Source organism: Colobus angolensis, unplaced genomic scaffold, assembly GCF_000951035.1.
Source record: "Colobus angolensis palliatus isolate OR3802 unplaced genomic scaffold, Cang.pa_1.0 Scaffold299, whole genome shotgun sequence".
In the NCBI taxonomy this organism is placed as follows: domain Eukaryota; kingdom Metazoa; phylum Chordata; class Mammalia; order Primates; family Cercopithecidae; genus Colobus; species Colobus angolensis.
In genome coordinates, this window is record NW_012116254.1 from 3,716,269 (window position 1) to 3,739,362 (window position 23,094).

Sequence of the window (23,094 nt, forward strand, 5' to 3'; positions counted from 1 at the left end):
TCGGCCTCCCAAAGTGCTGGGATTACAGGCTTGAGCCACTGCGCCCGGCCCCGAGAACTGTCTTTTCAAATCCTTTGTTCACTTAAAAATTTTTCTTTTTATTATTGAGTTATAAGACTTTTAAAATATATTCCAGATACATGCCCTCTATTGGATATATGATTTGTAAATAATTTCTCCCATTCTGTAGCCCTTCCTTCCTCCTTCCCTCCTTCTCTCTTTCCCTCCTTCCCTCCTTCCTTCCTTCCTTCTTTCCTTCCTTCCTTCCTTCCTTCCTTCCTTCCTTCCTTTCTTCCTTCCTCTTCTTTCTTTTCCTCCTTCCCTCCATCACTTTATCCCTCCCTCTTCCTCTCTATCCATCACTTTCTTCCTCTCTTCCTTCCTTTCTGAACTTTTTTATTCCTTTTTTTTCTCTCTGCCTTGCTAAACTTCCCATGTGTGTCCCATTTCCCAAGCCTGAGACCTTTCAGAAGACCCTGTAATTGGTTATTCGACAGTGGCACTATCTAATAGAAATATAATAGAAATGTATTGTGAGGCACATGCATACTTTTAGGTTTTCTAGTAGCTACATTTTTAAAAAAAGTAAAAAGAAATAGGTGAAATTAATGTTAATAACATGTTTTACTTAACACAGTATTTTTAAAACATTATTTTAATATCAGTATAAAAATTACTGTGATATTGTAGTTTCTTTTTTCATACTAAATTGGAGAAATCCAGCATATATTTTACACTTACATCACACCTCAGTTTGGAATAACTGAGTTTCAATACCCAAAAGCCACATGTGGCTGGTGCTACCATATGAGAGAGTACAGATCCAGAGACTCATTTGTCTCCCTCATGCTGCTATGGCAGAAATGGACAATTGCCTCCCAACATTTATTTCACCCTTGGAATTTAAGAATAGAACTTCAACTTGGGGGTTCTGTTCCTTAGTCTTCTCCTACTGTTAGGCATGGTCAAGGCCAAGTTTCTTTCTTATTTGTGCAGGATGACTCAGGTCCATTTTGTACATTTTGCTTCTGGAATCAGCCATTTATTCGTGAAGCCCTGGTGCCTTTAGTGGGAAATGATATTAATATTCAGAGATCACAGTCTCACAATTAGGCCTTTTGATACAGAGCTAGGAAATACATATCCTTAACAAGAGGCAAATAATGAGTTCATGTTAGTATTTCCCATTCAAATTTAGGATTAATATATTTGATTTTATATTTGTATCTTTTCTCTAATTGTGAAAATCTCAGTTTTTAGCATTAATATAATTAATATTCACTTTATCCCAATATGTACAAATACTGCATATGTGTATATATCAGAGTTTCTCAGTAATAGCACCAATACTATCTTGACAGTGACATTCTGACATAGAAAACGGTACTGACCTGGCCTAACTAAGATGAAAGAGCTAATGTGGGATTTCTCAACCTCAGAGCTACTGACGTTTTCAGGCCAGATAATTCTTTGTGGTGGGACTGTCCTGTGCATTGATGATGTTTAGCAGCATCTCTGGCCCCCTATCCACTAGAAGCCAGGAGCATCTCCTCCCCAGCAGTTGTGACAACCAAAATATGTCTTTAGACATTGCCATATGTTTCCTTGTAGGCAAAATCACCCCCAATTGAGGACCACTGGACTCATCTAAGGATTTGATAAGCATCACATAGAGACAAGCTGACACATATTCCACAGCTAAATTCACAAGGTTTTTTTTTTTTTAAAAAACAAAAAACAAAAAAACATAAAATAACTGAACTTGGTTTTCTTACACAAAGCATAGCTTATTACATAAATTTTTCTTTGTCTTGATTTTATCTTAACAAAATATCCTGCCAATCTTTCCAAATAAGTACACAGTGTTCTTCCTTGCTCTCTTTATAGCTGCGCAGGGCTCCATTTTGTGTATATAATAATTTATCCCACTAGCCACCTAATGATAGGCATTTGGGTTAATCCTACTCTTTTGCTATTAAAAAGAATGCTGCAGTGAGCAGCAGTGTGGAGACCACACTTTGTGTATTTGCTAGTGTATCTTTGGGGCAGGTTCCTTGAAGTAGATTTTGCTGGGTCAAAGGTCTAATGTGCATGAAAGTATGTTAGAGCCTGCCAATTTTCCCCCGCAGAGGTTGTACCACTTTGTATTCCCACTAGTGTCCTGCTTTCATTACTTAACATGACAATAAGAACTTTCCAATGTCATTAAATCATCCTTGAAAGTTGGATTTTGTAATGGCTGGCCAAAATTCTCACACACGAATATACCATCATTTCATTAATTATTCCTTCCATGTTGCACATACATGATGATCTCAAACTTTCTCTGTTAGAAATAACACTGAAATGAATTTCCTCACAAAAAAGTCTTTGACTAAACTTCTGGTTGTTTCCTTAGAACAGATTTCCAGAAGTCAGGTTACTGTAGCAGAGGGTTTAGACGTTTCTTAAGCCCCGTGTGACGTACTGCTGAAGTCCTTCTATGAGAAAATAGTGTATTTTTTAGCAAGTATGTTGGGACAGATCTTTTTCTTGGCTTCAGGGTCTTAGATGAGGGAATAGACTTATCTGATTCAAGCAGTCTGTCCTTCTAGGGGAAATAACTAAATCATACCAAGTGATGTAAAGACCCAGTCTTAAAATCCCCAAAGAAATTCCTTACAGTTAGTGGCAGTTCTCATCTATTGCATCTTCTGGGGCACTAGGCTATTCTTTACTGCTGGTTAACTTACCACCATTTTCTCTAGACACATCGATTCTGTCTCAAAGGGCCAATCATTTTCTCCCTTCCCAGCAGTGACCAGGTGTGCAGCCTTTGTTTATTCAGCACTTCTCCTACAAACAGCACCTTCCCTAGTCTAGTCACAGAGAAGACCAGAAGAAAGAACAGCTCATGTGTGTCAATTGATGTATAAACAAGTAAGAAGAGGAATAACAAATGCTGCAGCTTTAATATTACCGCTTAAAGTAATAGCCATGTAAGAAATGTAGTAAACACAGTTAGGACTAATTTGACGTGCCTTGATTGTTGAGTATTCACAAACTCAAGCCTAAGAGTCAGGAAACAAAATACTAAACAGGCACATTAAGGCAAATGTCATCTTTAAATGCCTAGATAACTCTCTGGGAGTTTGTACAAATAAGGTGTGAAGACTGAATGTATGAAGCATGCTGAAACTCATGTTTTCCTTGTTTGTAAAAGGGCTATAAATTCCAGCAACTCTCTTAAAAATCAAATACCTGGTATACCAAGCTCTGGATTTAAAAATCCCTAAGATTTAGAAGAAAACTTAAGATCTAAGAGATGATTGCATTTGGAATAAAATGGTCCTGATTCACTTGCAGGGAAAATCAGCAAGGAAAAGAGGTGTCAGTCAGCAGTGGCTCACCTGTGCCATCGCCTGGTGACTTCAACTTATTTTTTCAGCCAAATTTGAAACCCGCTGGGGCAATTGCTAACAGGGATGTCTTTCTGTTATCTATGTTAACCTACTTCTTCCCACATGAAGCCTCTCCTGCTGCTGTGACATTGCTATAGCAATGCATGCATGTGATTGGAGGGATCAGGAGATGTAACCTTTGTTCTTTCCATAGTAACCACATTCATTTCTGGGCTTCAGGGAGAAGCTGTCCTCCCTGCCTTCTAGCCTGGATTGTGCCTTGACTAGATCAACATTTTCCCAAAAGCAGTTTGCCACAGGTCAGCAAGCATTGTACAAAAAATGAGATCTAGTGGCCTGGTATGTTCAGGAGATGCCAAGTTAAAGATAGTTCAACTGGTTTCCCCCGGCAGCATTGCTCAATGTCTTTAAAATACGATTGTGGGCCAGGTGCAGTGGCTCATGCCTGTAATCCCAGCACTTTGGGAGGCTGAGGTAGGCAGATCACTTGAGGTCAGGTGTTCAAGACCTGCCTGGCCAACATGATGAAACCCCACCTCTACTAAAAATACAAAAATTACCCAGGCGTGGTGGCGCGTGCTTGTAGTCCCAGCTACTCAGGAGGCTGAAGCAGGAGAATGGCTTGAACCCGGGAGGTGGAGGTTGCAGTGAGTTTAGAGAGCACCACTGCACTCCAGCCTGGGCAACAAAGCAAGACTCTGTCTCAAAAAAAAACAAAAACAAAAACAAACAAACAAACAAATACCATTGTGGCTCCGCCTCTGGGCTTTTGCACTCACACTTAGACCTGAGTCCACAATCTGGAATACAGTGGCACCGCCACTACCATCCCACTTCCCTTCAGATACCTGCAGGGCTCTGTCGGTCACCTTCAGGTGTCTGTTCTGATGCCATCCACTCAGCATCCTATTTAGAATTGCAGCCCCGGCCCCCGCTCCCTATGCTGCGTTCTTGCTTTGTGTTTCCTCCTGTGCTATCACCAGCAGTGATACTAATTTGGAATTAATGGCACTTAAGCTTTACAGCCCCTTGATTTCCTGGGACTCTTCCTTGGCTCATGGAGAGTCCCCAGCAATGTCCCCATGGTCCTTTGTTTTTGTAAAATTTGTGAAATAGTACTTTTATTGCTGGAACCGCTTTTGCAAAAATTATATAACAGTGAGAAGATTATGGCAGTGAAAGAGATCTGATCTAACCTCCATCTTGCCTTTAATCATTCCTGGGCTCAAGCCAAGCTAACTTTGGGAGACATTTCATTTATAGTTTCAATGATCATAACCCTTTTTGAAAACTATATGGCCTTCCTAAAGCTAATGGAAGACCACCAGGTTAGGAGGATGAGAGAAGTCTGAAGTTGGTTAAGTTGTTACCAGCCATTATTCTGGAGGTCACAAAATCTGCAACTTCCCCAGTTACTCCTGCAGATAACATCACTATTGTAGAACCTAACTAAGGTTGGCCTTTAGAGGTGTCTTTTAAAGTTTTTGCATTTCTGATGACGCATGGCTCCACCTGAACCACCAACCAGTCCTGTGGCCACCCCCAGAAGAGGACCACTTTCCGTACTCCCATTCACTTGCCCACCAAACTATCCTTGGAAAAGCCTAACCTCCAAAATTTGGGGGAGATTGATTTGAGTAATGACTCCATTTCCCATGTGGCGTGGCCAGGCTTGTGTTTATTCAACTTTTTGTATTGCAAAACATAAATAAATAAATAAATAAATAAATAAAGATACTATTTGCAGGCTTGGCACGGTGGCTCACGCTTGTAATCCCAGTGTTTTGTGAGACTGAGGCAGGAGGATTGCTTGAGGCCAGCATGGACAACATAGCAAGACCTTGTTTCTACAACAAAAATTGTTAAAAAATCAGTCAGGCGTGGTTGTGTATGCCTGTAGTCCCAGCTACTCAAGAGGCTGAGGCAGGAGAATTGCTTGAGCCCAGAAGTTTGAGGCTGAAGTGATCTATGATCACACCACTGCACTCCAGCCTGGGCAACAGAGCTGCAACACCCTGTCTCTTAAAAAAACAAACAAACAAACAAAAAACCATGCTATTGTGCTTTGTGACTCCTATGAAAGATAAGATAAAGCAGTACTTTCCACACTTATCGCACTCCTTTCCTCAAGGAGCATCTCATAAGACCAGTGTTCCATCTGAAAACCTTTTGGAAGACATTAGTTTATATTACCTCATCCTGATCTGATGAATGCATTTTTCATTGCAATTGCATTCAGTCCTGCCTGTAGGTTTTTTTTTGTTTTTTGTTCCCGGATTCAAGCAATTCTCTTCCTCAGCCTCCCAAGTAGCTGGGATTATAGGCGCCCACCACCATGCCCAGCTAATTTTTTGTATTTTTAGTAAAGGCAGGGTTTCACCATCTTGGCCAGGCTGGTCTTGAACTCCTGACCTTGTGATCCACCCGCCTCGGCCTCCCAAAGTGCTGGGATTACAGGCGTGAGCCACTGCTCCCGGCCTGCTTTTCATCTTTAATAGTATTTTTGTGCCTACTAGTGGTCAAATCATTTTGCTTGGAATTACTTATGTATAAAACTTCACTATCCCATGCAATAATATCAAGCCCATGATCTTCCATGTGTGTTTTACGGGTGAAACCCATATGACCAGGAAATAAGTACACTGTGCGGGATTTGGTAGGTCTAGTGGGGCAGGCACATGATGACTAGCAGGAGATTACTAAGCAGTAACCTTGCTCTTGCTTCATTCACACCTTACTGTTTGTTTGATCTCATCAGACAAAAACAACTTTCTACCTGGTTATTCTGGCATTACCTTTTCTTCTTAACAGGGTGTAGGTTGACATGTGAATCATACATTTCAAACCAAATTTAAAGCATTATAAAATTATTATAACCATTTTATAGAAAATCTGAGAACTAGAAAAAAATACTTCTGATTTCACCACTATGACTCAAGTATTACCATCTTTGTATCTACCCTTCTGGGGAAAATGGTTTAGTTATTTATCATCTTTTGCTTCCATATCCTTCTCTAGTAATTTTTTTTGTTCCCAAGAGGAAAACAGTTTTTACTCTTTTGGTTGTTTAGAAAAGTAATACTTGTTTATTATAAAAATCATAATTTATATGCTTTATTATTGTTTGAAAGCGAATAGTCTTCACAATAGCAAAGACATGGAATCAACCTAAATGCCCATCAGTGATAGACTGGATAAAGAAAATGTGGTACATATACACCATGGAATACTATGCAGCCATAAAAAGAACGAGATCATGTCTTTTGTGGGAACATGGATGAAACCGAAGGCCATCATCCATAGCAAACTAACACAGGAACAGAAAACTAAATACCTTATGTTCTCACTTGTAAGTGAGAGCTAAATGATGAGAACTCATGGACATAAGGAGGGGAACAGCAGACACTGAGGTCTACCTGAGGGTGGCGGGTGGGAGGTGGGAGAGGAGCAGAAAATAATAGCTATTGGCTACTGGGCTTTGTACCTGCGTGATGAAATAATCTGTACAACAAACCCCCGTGACAGAAGTTTACCCATATAACAAACCTGTACATGTACCCCGAACCTAAAATAAAAGTTTAAAAAAGTGAAGAGTCCCCTGTAACTATACCCTGGAAAATGATGTAAGTCTCTCCAGACTCTTTTACGTGTGTGTGTGTAGAGCACATACACGGAGCAACAAAAATGTGTTGTCCTGTAGATACAAGTCATATTTGTTCTATGGCCTGTTTTCTTTCCTTCATTTAATCTATTGTGGACAACTTTGAAAATCTGCCCAATCCCACATAAAACTCCATTGTATGTGTGTACCATAATTTATTTGACTTTTCTTTTTCTCGAGTATTTTAAATCTGGTAACAGCCTATTGAACCACACCTTTTTCCACTACCATGACTCAGTGCCCTGCTGGGTCCCATGACACTCTAAGGTTGGGGGGGCAGTTATTCCTCCAGTGTTTAGCTGGAGTAGGGCAGGTATTATCAAAAAGGTCTTCTGTTCTGGTAGACCACCTCTCCTCAGTCCTTTGGCTAGTGAGAACAGGCTTGTCGTAGGGTGTTTGAATCTGTGTATGTTAGCAGTTCTGAATTGCAGGCTTCTCCTGCATTCTATTGGGGTATATGGGAAGTAAAGAGAAAACCCAGAGAACTCACTGCCACGCCGTTCCTCAAGTCCCAGGGTCCCTAGCTAGCCAGTCCTCATCTTTCCACCATTCAAGGTCTCTCCATGTTTATTTCTTGTATTATATCCGGGGATTTTTAGTTGTAAGAGGGTGAACTAGAGAAGAATGGGCTACTTCGTCTTGGCCAAAGGGAAAGTCTTGTTCATATTTTTGTTCATAAACATAATTTATTTTACACTCTGTCAGTGGAGTCTATTTCTGTTGTTAGTTTTTTTTTTTCTGCCAGCTCTCATTTATGATGGTTTATTATGTGTCTTGTACTTTTATATTAATTAATTTGTTCATTCATTTTTGAGAGGGGGTCTCATTCATTGTTGAGAGGCCGTCTAACTCTAGGCTGGAGTGCAGTGACACAGTCTCAGCTCACTGCAACCTCTGCCTCCCAGGCTCAAGCGATCCTCCCACCTCAGGGACCACCGACGTGCACCACCACGCCCGGCTAGTGTTCTGTAACTTTAGATTGTGAGCTTACATTAATGAAGTGTTCTCTGTGGGATTCTTGCATGGGTTCCTCCAGAGAATGTTTGTTTTACTGTGTCAGTCTTTATGCCACTTTTAACTAATTTCTCTGTTCAGAATTTTTTGGACCATGCCAATAAGAAGAGATCTGCGGTCCTAACTTACCAGTGAACACTTTCTGCCACCCCAAAGTGCAAGGCAGACAAATTTCCCTAGTGTCTTTCATTGCTAGTGGGGAGATTTCCTAATCAACCCTTTCACAGTAGGCATGCACCCTTCAGCAATACTGAGTCTTTATGTGGTGGGCCTTGACACCACCTCCCATCTTGAATGGGTCCAGGACCTTCTATGCCATTCCACATGTAGCCTTTAAAACTCAAACCTTCGTAACCAAGAGACAAACACCCCTAATCGGCCATAGCTTCAACTGCCCAGCTTTCATTTTCAGCTTCCTCTTTATTTTTGGCCCTTGAGAATTTTGGCCCTGTCTCCTTGAGGGCTCAATTGTGCATTCAAAAGGTATTTCCTATAATTAATTGAGCTTTTTAAGGGACTGTATAACAAGAGAGGCTAGTTTATCTTTTTGCTGGAAACAGAGCCAGCCTTCCCATTTTTTTCCTCTCAATTTTGGTAATATATTTTCTGGCAAGAGTAATTGAGGAATATATCTTCTTTGTTGATATTGTAGCAATTAGAAGTAATTTTCATTCGTCATTATAAAGAAATGATGCTCTCAACCCAAACATCAGTAGGACATAAACTGAACTGATAGCTGCAGAGTCTCCTGCAGGACCCTCCAGCCTCATGCTTCTGAACTCACTGCTCGGAATGAGAAGTGGGGTCTCTGGAGTCCACATCTGTCAGCTGATTTTCAAAAGTACTGCCTAGCCATGTGGGTTCAATGGATCATCCCCTAAACTCATTGTTTCCATTATTTTCACTAAATATTAAAATATAGCATCTTATTTCCGTTGCCCAAGTTGATGCAGCTTTTCTCTATTGATTAGAACTAATGATGATTATAAAATGCTAAAATTTTCAACAAAGCAGATTCACCTTCATAAATAATTCCTGGATGTTAAGGAAGCAGGCCATTTAACATGAAGTCAGTAGCCCTGCACCTAAAGGTTACTCATGTGTCCAAGTATTTCTTTTTAAAAAATATCTATTTATTCTGAGACTAGGTTATAAGACTGGCTAATTTTTGTATTTTTGGTAGAGCTGGGTTTTCACCATGTTGCCAAGGCTAGTCTCAAACTCCTGGACTCAAGTGATTCACTTGCCTCAGCCTCCCAAAGTGCTGGGATTACAGGCATGAGCCACCATGCCCAGCTGAAGTAGTATTTCTTTCTTTCTTTCTTTTTTTTTTTTTTTTTTGAGACAGAGTATCGTTCTGTCCCCCAGGTTGGAGTACAGTGGCACGATCTTGGCTCACTGCAACTTTCGCCTTCCAGGTTCAAGCAATTTTCCTGCCTCAGCCTCCTGAGTAGCTGGGATTACAGTTGCCCACTACCATGCCTGGCTCAGTTTTGTATTATTAGTAGAGACAGGGTTTCACCATGTTAGCTAGGTTGGTGTCAAACTCCTGACCTCAGGTGATCTGCCCACCTTAGCCTCCCAAAGTGCTGGGATTACAGGCATGGGTTACCGTGCCCAGCCAGAAATATTATTTCTTGAGCACCTGTTGGGTATTTATTCTGCATGATGGAGGGAGGGGGAATCCACGTCATATGGCCCATAATCTTTGGCCTCTGGAAACTGGCAGTCTGATTGAACAATCAATGGGATAAAAAATAAATAACTATGAGATGGAGATACAGCCAGCACTGTGTAACTGGTACAGACAATAATAAGTAGAATAAAAATATACGAGGGAAAGAGGCAATTTCTGATGACATATACTTTTAAAAGCCTTTATGAGGTAGAGAGTACTTGATCTGGGTCTATAAACATGACTCAACTTTTGATAGACAAAGTGAAAATTCCACATAAGGAAAATGGCCTGAGTAGAAACTCAGAACCAGGATGGCAAAAAGTAGATTCTGAGAATGGCAAGCAGACCAGTTTGGCCCAAGCGGGAATTGTAGGCTGGGGACAGCTGATGCTGGGCTCACTGTGGAAGACAAAGTACCCTTCAATGCTTAGTCATTGGTTCCCTGTTAGCAACCACAGAATGTTAATAAACATTAATTTCCAGAGTTTTCCTGACCACTCACTTCATGGTGTTACATAGACATACTGCAAATACTTCACTTTTAAAACTGAAGGTTGGTTTCTCTTATCATGCTGATAATTTAAATTTAATACATTTTAACTAGTGAAGGAATAAACTAGAATTATGGTGCTTCCACATTCTGTAAAATTTGGAATGATCTCTGTTCCCGGAACCCTGGTTTAACAGAGGAGACAGGACAAGGGACTTAGGTAGGTACCTGAGGGTTGGCACAGGTGCTCAGGTGATCGGGCGCAAGGCCTTGGAGCCCGATGTAAACCATGGAAGTGGCCAGTGGGTGCTGCACCTTTTATCCAGCAGTGGGCCTGGGTCCAGTGGACCAGACTCTGAGGTCTGTGAGTTTTCACTGCACTTCACACTTGCTGGTGGTTTTGACCTTTGAGGTGATAGAAGTACCAGAAAAACAAAAGAAAGGAGACATTAAAACAGAGTAACTCGGTTCAAAATTCAAAGTGCAGGAGCTAAGGGGAGTGCTTTCTGGGTGCCACAGGTTATTTTTTTATATAAATATATTGGCATAAAGAATGATTTCTGGGTACATTCCATTTGTCCTTCGTTTCCTCCCTTGTATGATTATATGATTATTGATGTCATGAAAAGTACATTCATCAGGCCTGGCTGTCACAGAGTTGCACTTATTTTGCGCCCACAAGCAGTTTTGAGGTAAATCTCTTGCTTTAAGGCATTAGCTGATCAATACAGACATTTGTAGTGAGGGATTGTTTTCCACACCATCTACATGACTCCATTTTCCTAGGGCATTCTGAAGTGTTCTGGACTTCCTTTAGACAGGAAGTCACTCTGGATGGGATGGGGACAGCAGGAAGGAGCCCCTATGAAAGAATCTTTCTTCTTTTTTTTTTTTTTTTTTTTGAGACGGAGTCTCGTTCTGTCGCCCAGGCTGGAGTGCAGTGGCCGGATCTCAGCTCACTGTAAGCTCCGCCACCTGCCAGGTTTACGCCATTCTCCTGCCTCAGCCTCCCGAGTAGCTGGGACTACAGGCGCCCGCCACCTCGCCCGGCTAATTTTATTTTTTAGTAGAGACGGGGTTTCACCGTGTTAGCCAGGATGGTCTCGATCTCCTGACCTCGTGATCCGCCCGTCTCGGCCTCCCAAAGTGCTAGGATTACAGGCTTGAGCCACCGTTCCCGGCCAGAATCTTTCTTCTTTAGCAGCTTGTCTTTTAGAAGCGAGCAGATCCAAAGTAAAGGCGTTCGAAGAAAATATAGCAACTACTCATCACCCCGTGCTCTGCCATTTGTAGGGGCTTATTTTCTCTTCCCTTGGGGTTTTCGGTCTGATATCACCTCTTATTTTGTCTTTGAAATTCACAGGATCAATGATCCCACAGGCCATGGCCCAATCCTCCATATTACTGCCTTTAGTTACATATAAGGAAGAAGGTGTCTTGTTTGTTTCTGTATATTGGAGGCATAGTAGTGACAATACACATGGCAGGCGGTGAATACTGCTGAACAGCACTGAATTCCTAAGGTATAAATGTAATGATTTAGCTTCCCTGTTAAAAGATCTCCTGGCCGAGTGCAGTGGATCACGCCTGTAATCCCAGCACGTTGGGAGGCTGAGGTGGGCGGATCATCTGAGGTCTGGAGTTTGAGACCAGCCTGGCCAACATGGTGAAATCCCGCTTCTACTAAAAATACAAAAAAATTAGCCCAGCATGGTGGCACATGCCTGTAATCCCAGCTACTCAGGAGGCTGAGGTGGGAGAATTGCTTGAACCTGGGAGGTAGAGGTTGCAGTGAGCCGAGATCATGCCATTGCACTCCAGGCTGGGTGACAGAGTGAGACTCCATCTCAAAAAACAAACAAAACAAAACAAAACAAATCTCCCTTTTCTCCTTTTTTCTTTTCTCCCTCATCACTTCACCTTTTTCTCCCATAATTCAGTCACAACTCTGTTAACTGTCTAGATGGACACTTGATACATTGAGACATGCCAGGCATTCTATGAGTTTCATCTCCTTGGAGAGAAGGCTGGTAAGATCCTTCTTATCAGCTCCAGGCTGACCTGCTTGTCCTGCACCCAGTTTATAGAGGAAACCCTGGCATTCCCCATCGTCCTCCCGGAGGGTCCTTCGCTCTCTGCATCACAACCTCTGTTTCTTGAATCCCTTATAGTCCTTTGGTTTGGTTTACTCTCCTCCTTTGGAGAGAATCCTCCAACGTTTTCCTGATAAAGGGTACATAAGAGGTAATTATTTTTTAGGCCTTGCATGTTGAAAATATCTTTATTCTATCCCCCAACTTAATTGATGTCTTCATCAACAGATAGGTTTCTATGCTAGAAATTATTTCTCATCTGAATTCTGAAGGCAGTGCTCTATTTTCTTTTAGTGTCTCACATTGCTGTTGAGAAGTCTTACTGATCCATTGTACATAATCTGTCTTTTTCTCTCTGGAGGCTTTTATGATCCTTTCTTTGTTCTCCACGTTCTGAAATTTCACCACAATCTTACCTGGGAGTCCACTAGCAGTTAATTGAGGCATAGGTTCAGGGACTCACTGAGTTAAACCCTCACAGGGTTGTGAGAATTAAATGAATTAATGTCTGTAAAATGCTTGAGACATTGCCTGCCACTTAGCTAAGTACTAGTTAAGCATTTGCTTTTATTAATATTTCACATACAAGAAATTATTTCCTAGAATCTGGAAAGTTTTCTTGAATTATTTCTTTCATATTTTCCCTTCTGTTTTCTCTGCATCCCCCTTTTGTTTTTTTTGATCTCCTATTGTCTGTTGGCTCTCCTGTAATAATGTTCTCATTTAAAAAACCGTCTCTCATTTTGAATTTCTTTGTGTGTGTGTGTATTTATGTGTGTCTTTTTTTTTTTTTTTAAATTGAGACAGGGCCTGGCTCTGTCACCAAGGTTGGAGTGCAGTGGCATGACCATAGCTCCCTGCAACCTCAACTTCTTGGGGTCAAGTGATCCTCCCACCTCACAAGTAGCTGGGACTACAGGCATATGCCTGGCTAATTTTTTGGAGAGATGGGATCTCACTGTGTTGCCCAGGCTGGTTTCGAATTCCTGGGCTCAAGTGATCCTCCCACCTTGGCCTCCCAATGTGTTGGAATTACACGCATGGGCCACCATGCCTGGCCTTGTGTGTCTTTCTTGTCCTACTCTGTGAGAGATTTCTCCAGCTTTATCTTCTCAACTTTCCATTGTGTTAATTTCTTCTCTCATATTTTGTATTCTCAAGTTACTGCATTTTGTTGTTTTTCTCTGAATGTTCTTTTTAAATGGCATCCTTTCTGCTGTAGTCTAAATGTGTTCCTCAAAATTCATGTGTTGGAAACTTAATCCCCAATGCAACAGGGTCGGGTGGTATAGAGTCCTATAGGAAGTGTTTAGGTCACCAGGGCTCCACCATCATGAGCAGAATAATGCCATTATAAAAAGGCACAATGGAGGCAGTTTGGTCTCTTTTTTGCCTTCCACTTGCCATCATGTGAAGACAAATTGTTTCCCCCTGTTGAGGATGTGCCATCTTGGAAGCAGAGACCAAGCTCTCACCAGACACCAAACCTGCTGGTGCCTGGATCTTGGTCTCCCACCCTCCAAAATGACAAATTATGAAACTTCTGTTCTTTATAAATTACCCAGTTTCAGGTATTTTGTTATAGCAGTTCAAAATGGACTAAGACACTCTTCTTGTTTCATGGCAATATTTTCTTACATCTCTCTGAGAATACTAACTTTTGAAGTTTCATTTCCCTGAAGAACTCTGTTTTCTCCAAGATTCTTTTAATTTTTCCCCATTTATTTGTGTTAGGTTCTGTCTTCAAGTTAGAGGAGTTCCACAGATGTAGGTCTTCTTGGCTGCCTAATGTTTATGAGAGGGGCACATTAACAAAACCCACAGGAAGCTCTGTGCACATGGGAAAGGCTTGCCAACTATGGGCTCCATGTACTGAGATTTGACTGGGTTATTGTGTTGGGGAACTCCCAATATCAGTATCCTTAGGGTCTTTCTCTTTGCCTGGTCAGATTGCCAAGTGATGATTTTTGCAATCTCCTGCCTAGAGGGCAAAAGTTTGGCTGCTAATAGTCTAGGGATAGTCAGTATCTCCTTGTTTCAATACAGTACACTGTTTTCAACTGAGCCTGGTTGTTTCCCAGCTTGGAGACCCTCCATTTTACCCTCTGCCAAGGTATGGGAGAGGCAGTTCCACTACTATTGGAGGGGGAGAAAATCTGTGATCTAACTTTTTTTATATACAAATTGGCAATCAAACCCCCTATTTTCAACCCACCCTCACCCTCACCTCTAAAGGTAGAAGATACTGCCAAATCTCTTGGGGTTTCTGTGACTCAGATTATTTGTTGACATCCTTTACTGCTGATTTAGAAAGCAGCTTCTCAGTTCTACTAAGTTTCTTTTACTCATCATTATGCTTCCCAGCTTTCATATCTTTGCTTCAATCAGTTCTCCAATTCTGTTTGCTTTTGTGGGTTTATGCCATTCAAAAACTCTTTCAGCAGTGTTTAGTAGGAGGAAGCAGAAGTGATTCTGTTTATCCCCAAATTTAAGTGCAGTCTTAGTTAAAGTTCATCAACAATGAAGTGTAATATGGTTTGGCTGGTCCCCACCCAAAATTCATCTTCAATTATAATCCTCATAATCCCCACCTGTCAAGGGTGGAACCAGGTGGAGATAATTGAATCATGGGGGCGGTTTCCCTCATGCTGTTGTCATGAGATCTCACTGCACCTTGATGGTTTTATAAGTGCTCACTCTGTTCTGCCACCCTGTAAAGAAGATGCCTGCTTCTCTCCTTTGCCTTCCACCATGATTGTCAGTTTCTTCAGGCCTCTCCAGTCATGTGGAACTGTGAGTCAATTAAACCCTATTCCTTTATAAATTACCCAGTCCCAAATATTTCTTCATAGCATTGTAAGAATGGACTAATACAGTGTTTTTATTTCAACCTTAGTAGCACAGACAGCCTTCTGTTGGAACATCCTTGGGTATGAAGGATAACATATTTTTGTGGCTTATATGCAGGGGTGATATTAAAAATATTAAACAACTGGTGTGGTGTGGGTGCTTATCAATCAAGAAAAACAGCATCATTCTTGCTGCCTGCTGGCTGCATATTATTGCTGAGTATGAACAAGGAAGAAACCATCTGAAGCAAAGATGAGCACATCCTCAATTGGAGTGCTAGGCAAAGTTCTGCTGTGAAGCGCGGTTTTTTCTTTTCCTTGACCCTGTGCCTTGAATATAAATGTGACTTTAGAGGGGGAATGATTGTGCAAGGGAAGAGGTGGCCGAGTCTCTGATGTGAGATGTATGTCAACAGGGTGAGACTGATAGAAGAACAAAGCAAATGCAAAAAAGAAATAGGTCATTGTTACTGTCAGTAAGGCACCCCTGGACTATGGATTTTCAGCTCAGGGTTAGACAAACAATAGGAGAGGCAAAGACACACTCCTTAAAGAAATCTGGTTGCTGTGATTTAGGATTCAGATATGCTCCCTGGAAGTATGTTTTCAATTTAAAAGGAAATATTGTAACATAGATTCAGAATGAGAATAAGAAAAAATAGGAAGACAGTTTAGAAATTCTCAGTGTTTTTATGAATAAGAAATACCTGGTGATGTTTTCATTGTTACTTTAAAAAAAAATTTAAAATTTTATTTTATTTTTTAAAAATTATTTCTGTCACTCAGGCTGGAGTGCAGTAGTGTGATCTCAGCTCACTACAGCCTCGGCTTCCTGGGCTCAGGTGACTCTCCTACCTCAGCCTCCCAAGTAGCTGAGACTACAGGCGTGCATCACTACACCCAGCTAATTTTATTTATATTGTGCAGAGACGGGGTCTCACTATGTTGCCCAGCATAGTCAGTGAATCTTCTACCTCATCTTCCCCAAGGGCTGGGATTACAGTCATTAGTCAACACACCCAGCTCGTTGTTAGCTAAGGCTAACATACAGGAATTTCCTCATTTCTATCCTAGAAAATCAAATAAACAGTTCACAGATACACACTCAAGATGATCTATTGATAACAGGAATGGTAATTTAGAGTAGCCAAATAGTCTCAGCTGATGAGGGAAAGCTCTGCTTTACATAATAGTGCTATGTAATTTCATAATAACTCCAAATAATGTATTTGGAATGAAAAATCCAGACCGGGCATGGTGGCTCACACCTGTAATCCTAGCACTTTGGGAGGCTGAGGCAGGTGGACTGTTTGAGCTCAGTAGTTCAAGACCAGCCTGGCTAACATGGTGAAACTACGTCCAAAAAATACAAAAATTAGCCGGGCTCACATCTGTAGTCCCAGCTACTTGGGGGGCTGAGACAGAAGGATCGCTGGAGTCTAGGAGGTGGAGGATGCAGTGAGCTGAGAGGGTACCATTGCACTCCAGCCTGGGCAACAGAGGAAGACCCTGGCTTTAAAAAAAAAAAAAAAAAAATCTAACTGTGTGTGTGTATGTGGGTGTGTGTTTAATCAGCATTTGCAGCCTCTAGTGAAATAGCTGATTCACACAAAGATCATCAATAGATGCTAAAACCATTAGTTGAAAGGGTATAAGGAATTGGGCATTCCTATAGTGTCAAAGTATTGTACACAGAATACTTACTACTTGCTGAGAAAAGATGTTTTTCTTTACAATGGAGAGTTCCATGGCCACCAGAAAATCAAACACCACACTGACAGTGAGACACACAGATGTGTGGATCCTGATGAATATGAAAACACAACATCATCTATGTAATATGCTTGCCAAAACATATTTACCCTAAATCTCATTAAGCTTTTAGAACTAACTTCCCTCTTAGAGACAGGGAATAGAGGAATCAGTTTCATGATATCACAAGGAAAGCATCAGACAAATTCAGAATGTGGGACATTCTCCAGTTGGCCCTGTTTTTTCAAAAAGGGTCTAGGGCAAGCAGGCTGACCTAGATTAAAAGAGATTTAAGAGACATAACCATACATAATGAATATTTCTTCACTGGATTTTTGTCAGAAAATGATGGAAGATATTTTGGGGATGGTTGGAGAATTTTTTTTAACTTTTATTTAAGCTCAGGGGTACACGTGCAGGTTTGTTGTATAGGTGAACTTGTGTCATGGGGGTTTGTTGTACAGATTATTTCATCACTCAGGTATTAAGCCTAGTACCCATTAGTTGTTTTTCCTGATCCTCTCCCTCCTCCCACCCTCCACCCTGATTGGAGAAATCTGAATATGGACTGAGCATTAGACATATTACAGAATCAGTTTTGCCAGATGTCATAGTGATATTGTGGCTATGTAAGCAAATGCCTTTCTTTGGAAATGCATGCTAAAATATTTAGGGATGAGGTGTCATGATATAAATTACTTTGAAATAATTTAGCAAGAATAGGTAGATAAAGAGATATGAAGCAGATATGGCAGAATACTGGTGTCGAATCAAGATGGTATGTATATGGATGTTCAGTTGTTTTATTCTACTTTTATATTAGTTTGAAAGCCATTGCACTCCAGCCTGGCAACAGAGCGAGACTCCCTCTCAAAAAATAATAATAAAAAAAATAAAAAAAGAAGTGTATTAGTCCATTTTCATGCTGCTGGTGAAGACATACCCAAGACTGGCAAGAAAAAACTTAATTGGACTTACAGTTTCACATAGATGGGGAGCCTCAGAATCATGGCAGGGGGCAAAAGGCACTTCTTACATGGTGGCAGCAAGAAAAAATGAGGAAGATGCAAACAGCGGAAACCCCTGATAAAACCATCAGATCTCGTGAGACTTATTCACTACCATGAGAAGAGCATGCATGGGGGAAACTGCCCCCATGATTCAAATTATCTCCCACTGGGTCCCTCCCACAACATGTGGGAACTATGCGATTACAATTTAAGATGCGATTTGGGTGGGGACACAGAGCCAAACCATATCAAGAAGTTTAAGGATATGGCCTGCAGATGCAGAACCACATAAACTTGGCCTGACAGTTTGGGGAGTAGTAAAAGTGAGTGTCTGAAAGGGCCGTATTTGCATTGGGCACCCAGGTAGGACCACTGCTGCTAAGTTCACCAATATAATGAAGTGAGAGGGTCATTCACTCCAGAAGGACTGAGAATTTTGGAAGAATTAATGTACTTAGAGTGCCCAAGTTATTGTCAGCAATAATTTACTTACTGGCAAGATCGGATTGAATAATTCATGTTACAACTGCAATGAGAATACTCATGATTGCTGGTTGTTAGTTGGTTTTTGTACTCCAAATTAAGTCACCTAAAATTACTTCCTTTTCATTAGGAGTTCTGAAGATGTGTTCTTTTTCTGTTCTTTTTCCTTCCTTCCTTCCTTCCTTCCTTCCTTCCTTCCTTCCTTCTTTTCCTTCCTTTCTGCTTTCCTCCCCTCCCTCTCTTCCATTCCTTCCTGTTCTTTCTTCTCCTTCCTTTCCGCTTTCCTCCCTCTCTTCCCTTCCTTCCCTCCCTCACTTCTCTCTCTCAGCAATTCTTTCTCCAAATAATATTAAGTAATTGTCCCATCCACTCAAGGCATAGATGTAGAGTGAGAGTTAAAATGCAGAATTGCTTCCTGCAATGCTAAATTGTTCTTAAAGTACAGTTGTTCAGAAACTGTTTGCAGCCCTGTCCAGCTCCATTTCTGGTGTGATTTTAGGGAGCTGGACTGTGCCATGTTGCGCCGCCTGGAGAAGAGGATTCTGGTTGATCTCCCCAGCCAGGAGGCCAGGCAGGCCATGATCTACCACTGGCTGCCTCCTGTGAGCAACAGCAGGGCCTTGGAGCTGCGCACAGAGCTGGAGTACAGTGTGCTGAGCCAGGTCAGCTGCCCTGGAGAGGGGCACATGTAGGTCAAGGGCTCACCACATGGCCATCTTGTAGACCAGGTCTTACCATGAGCTGATAGAAGCTTAAGACACTTAGAATAGATCAAAGCTGCCCCTATAATGCAATGGGCATTTTCAGGGAAGAATAAGCTCCCTGTCACTTAAAAATATTCAGAGAGGGAGAAACAGTGTGAGGCAGTGGAAACAGCATAGGGTTTAGACTCAGAAAACCTATCGTCAAATCCTGGCCCTGCTGCTTGTTAGCTGTGTGACCTCAGGGAAGGCACTTACTCTTTAAGCCTCAGTTTCTTCATCTGTAAAATGGGTAGCAGATGAGCCACAAAGAATGACTGTGATGATTACATAACAGAAAAGCTCCAGGTACATGTCTATTATGCACATTATCACTAGTGTCCATTCCCAGAGTGTTGTAGAAATGTTGCCTGTTTTTGGTGAACATTTGAACACAATGTTCTCTGAGGCTCCTAAATGGCAGGTATGATATTATTTACAAGAATAAACGTGCCTACCAAATTTGAACATCCTTGGATTTGAGCACAGGGACCCCGATAGGCTAACTTGGGTGTTCTGGTCCTTTACTGGCATCTTACAGCATATTTTGATGGTGTTAGAAAGCCCTTCTAGCCCAGCTGCTTAGGTTATCCCAGCATGCTAGCAGCGTCTCTTCCTCAAGCACTGTTTATCTGGGAATCTTTTTAGAGTGTTCATGGGTGACAGATACAGAATCTACACAGGACTTCTGATACTGGGTCCTGCCTATAACAATGTAATGGCCAGGAGCATTCTGTCCACTGACCAATGGCTGGTTTTTGTGGCTGTTTCAGGAGACTGAGGGCTACTCAGGCTCAGACATTAAGCTCGTCTGCAGGGAAGCAGCCATGCGGCCCGTGAGGAAGATCTTTGATGCACTTGAAAATCACCAGTCAGGTATGGGTTGGATCACTGTGAAGGTTTTCTGGGAAATTTGTGTAAAAATCCCTCTCACCAGCAGATGGAGCATGGTGCCTGTTCTTGGTGCCGCTTTACACTTGCAACACGTTTTTTGGTCAAATCATCCCTCACTCAACTCATTCCTCTGTGGGTGTTCTGATTCAGATTGACTTTGCTCGCAGAAGATAAACTCCTTAGGGCTCAGGCTTTTATTTCTCTGGCACACTCTGATGTTGGGCTGGATCCATTTGTCTAGGCCTTAGGGGCTAACTCAGTTGCACATTAAAGAATTTTTCCCCAGCCCTCCTTAGTCTTGCCTTTTGCTGCATTAACAATTAAGAACGCTGCATTATGCATTGTCTTGAAAGAAGGTCTATTAGCGTTTCAAGAGCATTGATCACCAAGAGGTCGATTGTTGTGCTGTTACTGTTGTGTTCTTATCCTAGAAAGCAGCGACTTACCTGGGATCCAGTTGGATACAATAACCACTGCCGACTTTCTGGATGTGCTAACTCACACCAAGCCCTCCGCAAAGAATCTGGCTCAGAGATACTCAGCCTGGCAAAGAGAGTTCGAGTCTGTTTGAAACCACATTTACCCTGACCCGGCCACAAAGGTCTCCTAATTTATTAGTGTCCGTGGGAGAAGAACAAAATGATTGGAATGGAAAAGAGAAAATTATTCTTGAAGACTGGATTAACTTGAGCCACTGTATTGTTTGGATAGCTGAGATATATTTATTAACATCATTACTGATGTCAGCAAAATATTGAGGGTTTCAGTTACATACATATATGTGCTATTAGGTCATACAATGGAGATTTTTCTGACAATTAGACTCCATAAAATTTTAATGAACAATTTTCTGTAATGTTACTCATTTGTAAACTTTTGCAGAAAAAGATGTACTTAGAAACGTTGTGTTGGCCAGGCACAGGATGACCCTGATTTGGGGCAGCCAAGTAGAAGCTAAGCTTGACAGGCACTGCCCAGCGGACAGTCCCAGGGTGAAGAAGGATGAGGGCAGGGACGGCAATGCAGTCTGTTTCTCATTCTGGACAATATTCTGTATCTCATCAGCTCTCCCTAATTCTGACTCCATCCAGCTTTGTCAGCAGCAAACCCCTCCAAACTAAGCCCCACTCAGAAATGTCACCGAGCATTCTGATCCTAGAGCTAATAGCCGGGGTGACTAGCACACCATCAGCTGCCAGTATGACTGTTTTGGGTTCTGGCCCCCAATAACATCTTTTAACTCTTCACATCTCACATCCGGTGTGCTCTGCCCTTCTCTTTCCATTGCCACAGCTTCTCATCAGAACCAAAGCTGAGGATGGGGCACCTGAGCTTCGAGAATATTCGTTCCAAGTCTTCCCTGCTCTTAGGCTCTTCCCCTTCTCAAGGGGGTGTAAACAGCTAGAAGCATCTCTCTCAGAAACTCACAATCTGAGGCATCTACTTTGAACCCTTGATACATTTTGAAGGCTTCCACTAAGTAATGCGACTTCTTTTCCCCCACTAGAACTTACCTGTGGGAAATTACCTTCTTTTCTCTTCCTTGCCTTGTTTTCATCATCCCTGCAGACAGACTCTTCAAGAGGAAAAACTTCCAAAAAGAGACACTTTGGATAGCTAAGTATCCCAAAGGATTTTTACCCTTTTAAACAAAACTAAACCATGTTTTGGGGTATTGATTATTTTGAAATTATTCTCAAACACCTCTTTAAACATCATCTCATGGAAAATGTCAAATTGAAAATATACCTTATCTAACAAATTGAAAATAAAAAAGATTTCATCTCAGTACATGCTTAAACGTCTTCATGAGCATCAGGCACTACACTACGCCAGCACCAGTGATACAGAGCAGAGTCCCCAGCCCCCGGGCCATGGACCCGTAGTACCCTCTCGTGGCTTGTTAGAAACTGGGTTGCACAGCAGCTAAGAGGCAGGTGAGCGTTACTGCCTGAGCTCCACCTCCTGTCAGATCAGTGACAACATTAGATTCTCATAGGAGTGTGAACTCTATTGTGAACTGTGCATGCGAGGGATCTAGGTTATGCGCTCCTTATGAAAATCTAAGTAATGCCTGATGATCTGAGGTGAAACAGTTTCATCCCAAAACCATCCATCCCCCACCCCCCATCCAGGCTCAGTCCGTGGAAAAACTGTCTTCCATGAAACCAGTCCCTGGTGCCAAAAAGCTTGGGGACCAGTGATATAGAGGAGTCTACATTGAATGGCCCAAGACTGATGTAAGGCCTAAGTTCCGACGTCTGCTTTATGGTTTTGGGGGATTCTTCTTGTCAGGCCATCAGCTGACATTTCTTGTAGCTGCTAGTCCATTCGCTTGTGGCCACTACCATAATTTCTAATTTTATAAAATCTCAACTGCTGTTGCAAATTTGCTGCGGTGGGAAAGTTGGTGCTGTACGTGTACCCAAGAGTGACTGGGTAAAGGGGCAGGGGAAGTGCTCCTGTGGATAGCATGCTTTGTGACAATACATTTGGGTCCTTTCTGCTTACTGACGGCTCCTGAATGCAATCAGGATAAGTGCAGTTCTGCTATCCCTCACAGCGAATACACTTAACCTTCTTCCACTTCCAAAACCCCATATGCAGCCTGTGTGCCTGCTGCATCTCTACATCCTCTGTTCCCTTTAAATATCGCCTAGTCCATGTTTTTAACACTTCCACCTCTATTCAATCACATATTCAGTCCTCCTCTTTTTTCCTAAGAAAATTTGTCTTCAAATACTTCAGCATGTGGATGTTTTTCTGTCACACATTTACTTTGGTGGCTTCTTCTTGATGTTTTATACATTTATTCCTGCTTTGGATGAAATGAAGTGTACCTCTTTCATCTCTCTGCCCTTTCCTTACCACGTACATGTGTCTTTCTCCATCATTCCAAAAGTTGTATTATGATTTTAAATTAACTCAATAATCAGTATTTTTATTAGAAATGTACATTGTTAACTGCAGAGCCAGCTAGTGAATTAGAATTACATTTGCTTTCTTGTTTTGTCTTCCCTAGAATTAAC

At 41.7% G+C, this 23,094-nt stretch overlaps 1 protein-coding gene across 1 annotated transcript in view; it reads left to right on the plus strand.

Moving 5' to 3' along the window:
- KATNAL2 (katanin p60 subunit A-like 2) overlaps window positions 1–21,853 on the plus strand; it is a 93,927-nt gene extending 72,074 nt beyond the window's left edge. Inside the window, exons 14-16 of the mRNA XM_011949353.1 lie at window positions 18,931–19,093; window positions 19,945–20,047; window positions 20,497–21,853. Coding sequence (XP_011804743.1) covers window positions 18,931–19,093; window positions 19,945–20,047; window positions 20,497–20,636 — 406 coding nt within the window. The 3' untranslated portion in view covers window positions 20,637–21,853. The remainder of the gene's footprint in view (window positions 1–18,930; window positions 19,094–19,944; window positions 20,048–20,496) is intronic.
- The last annotated feature ends 1,241 nt before the right edge of the window (window positions 21,854–23,094 follow it).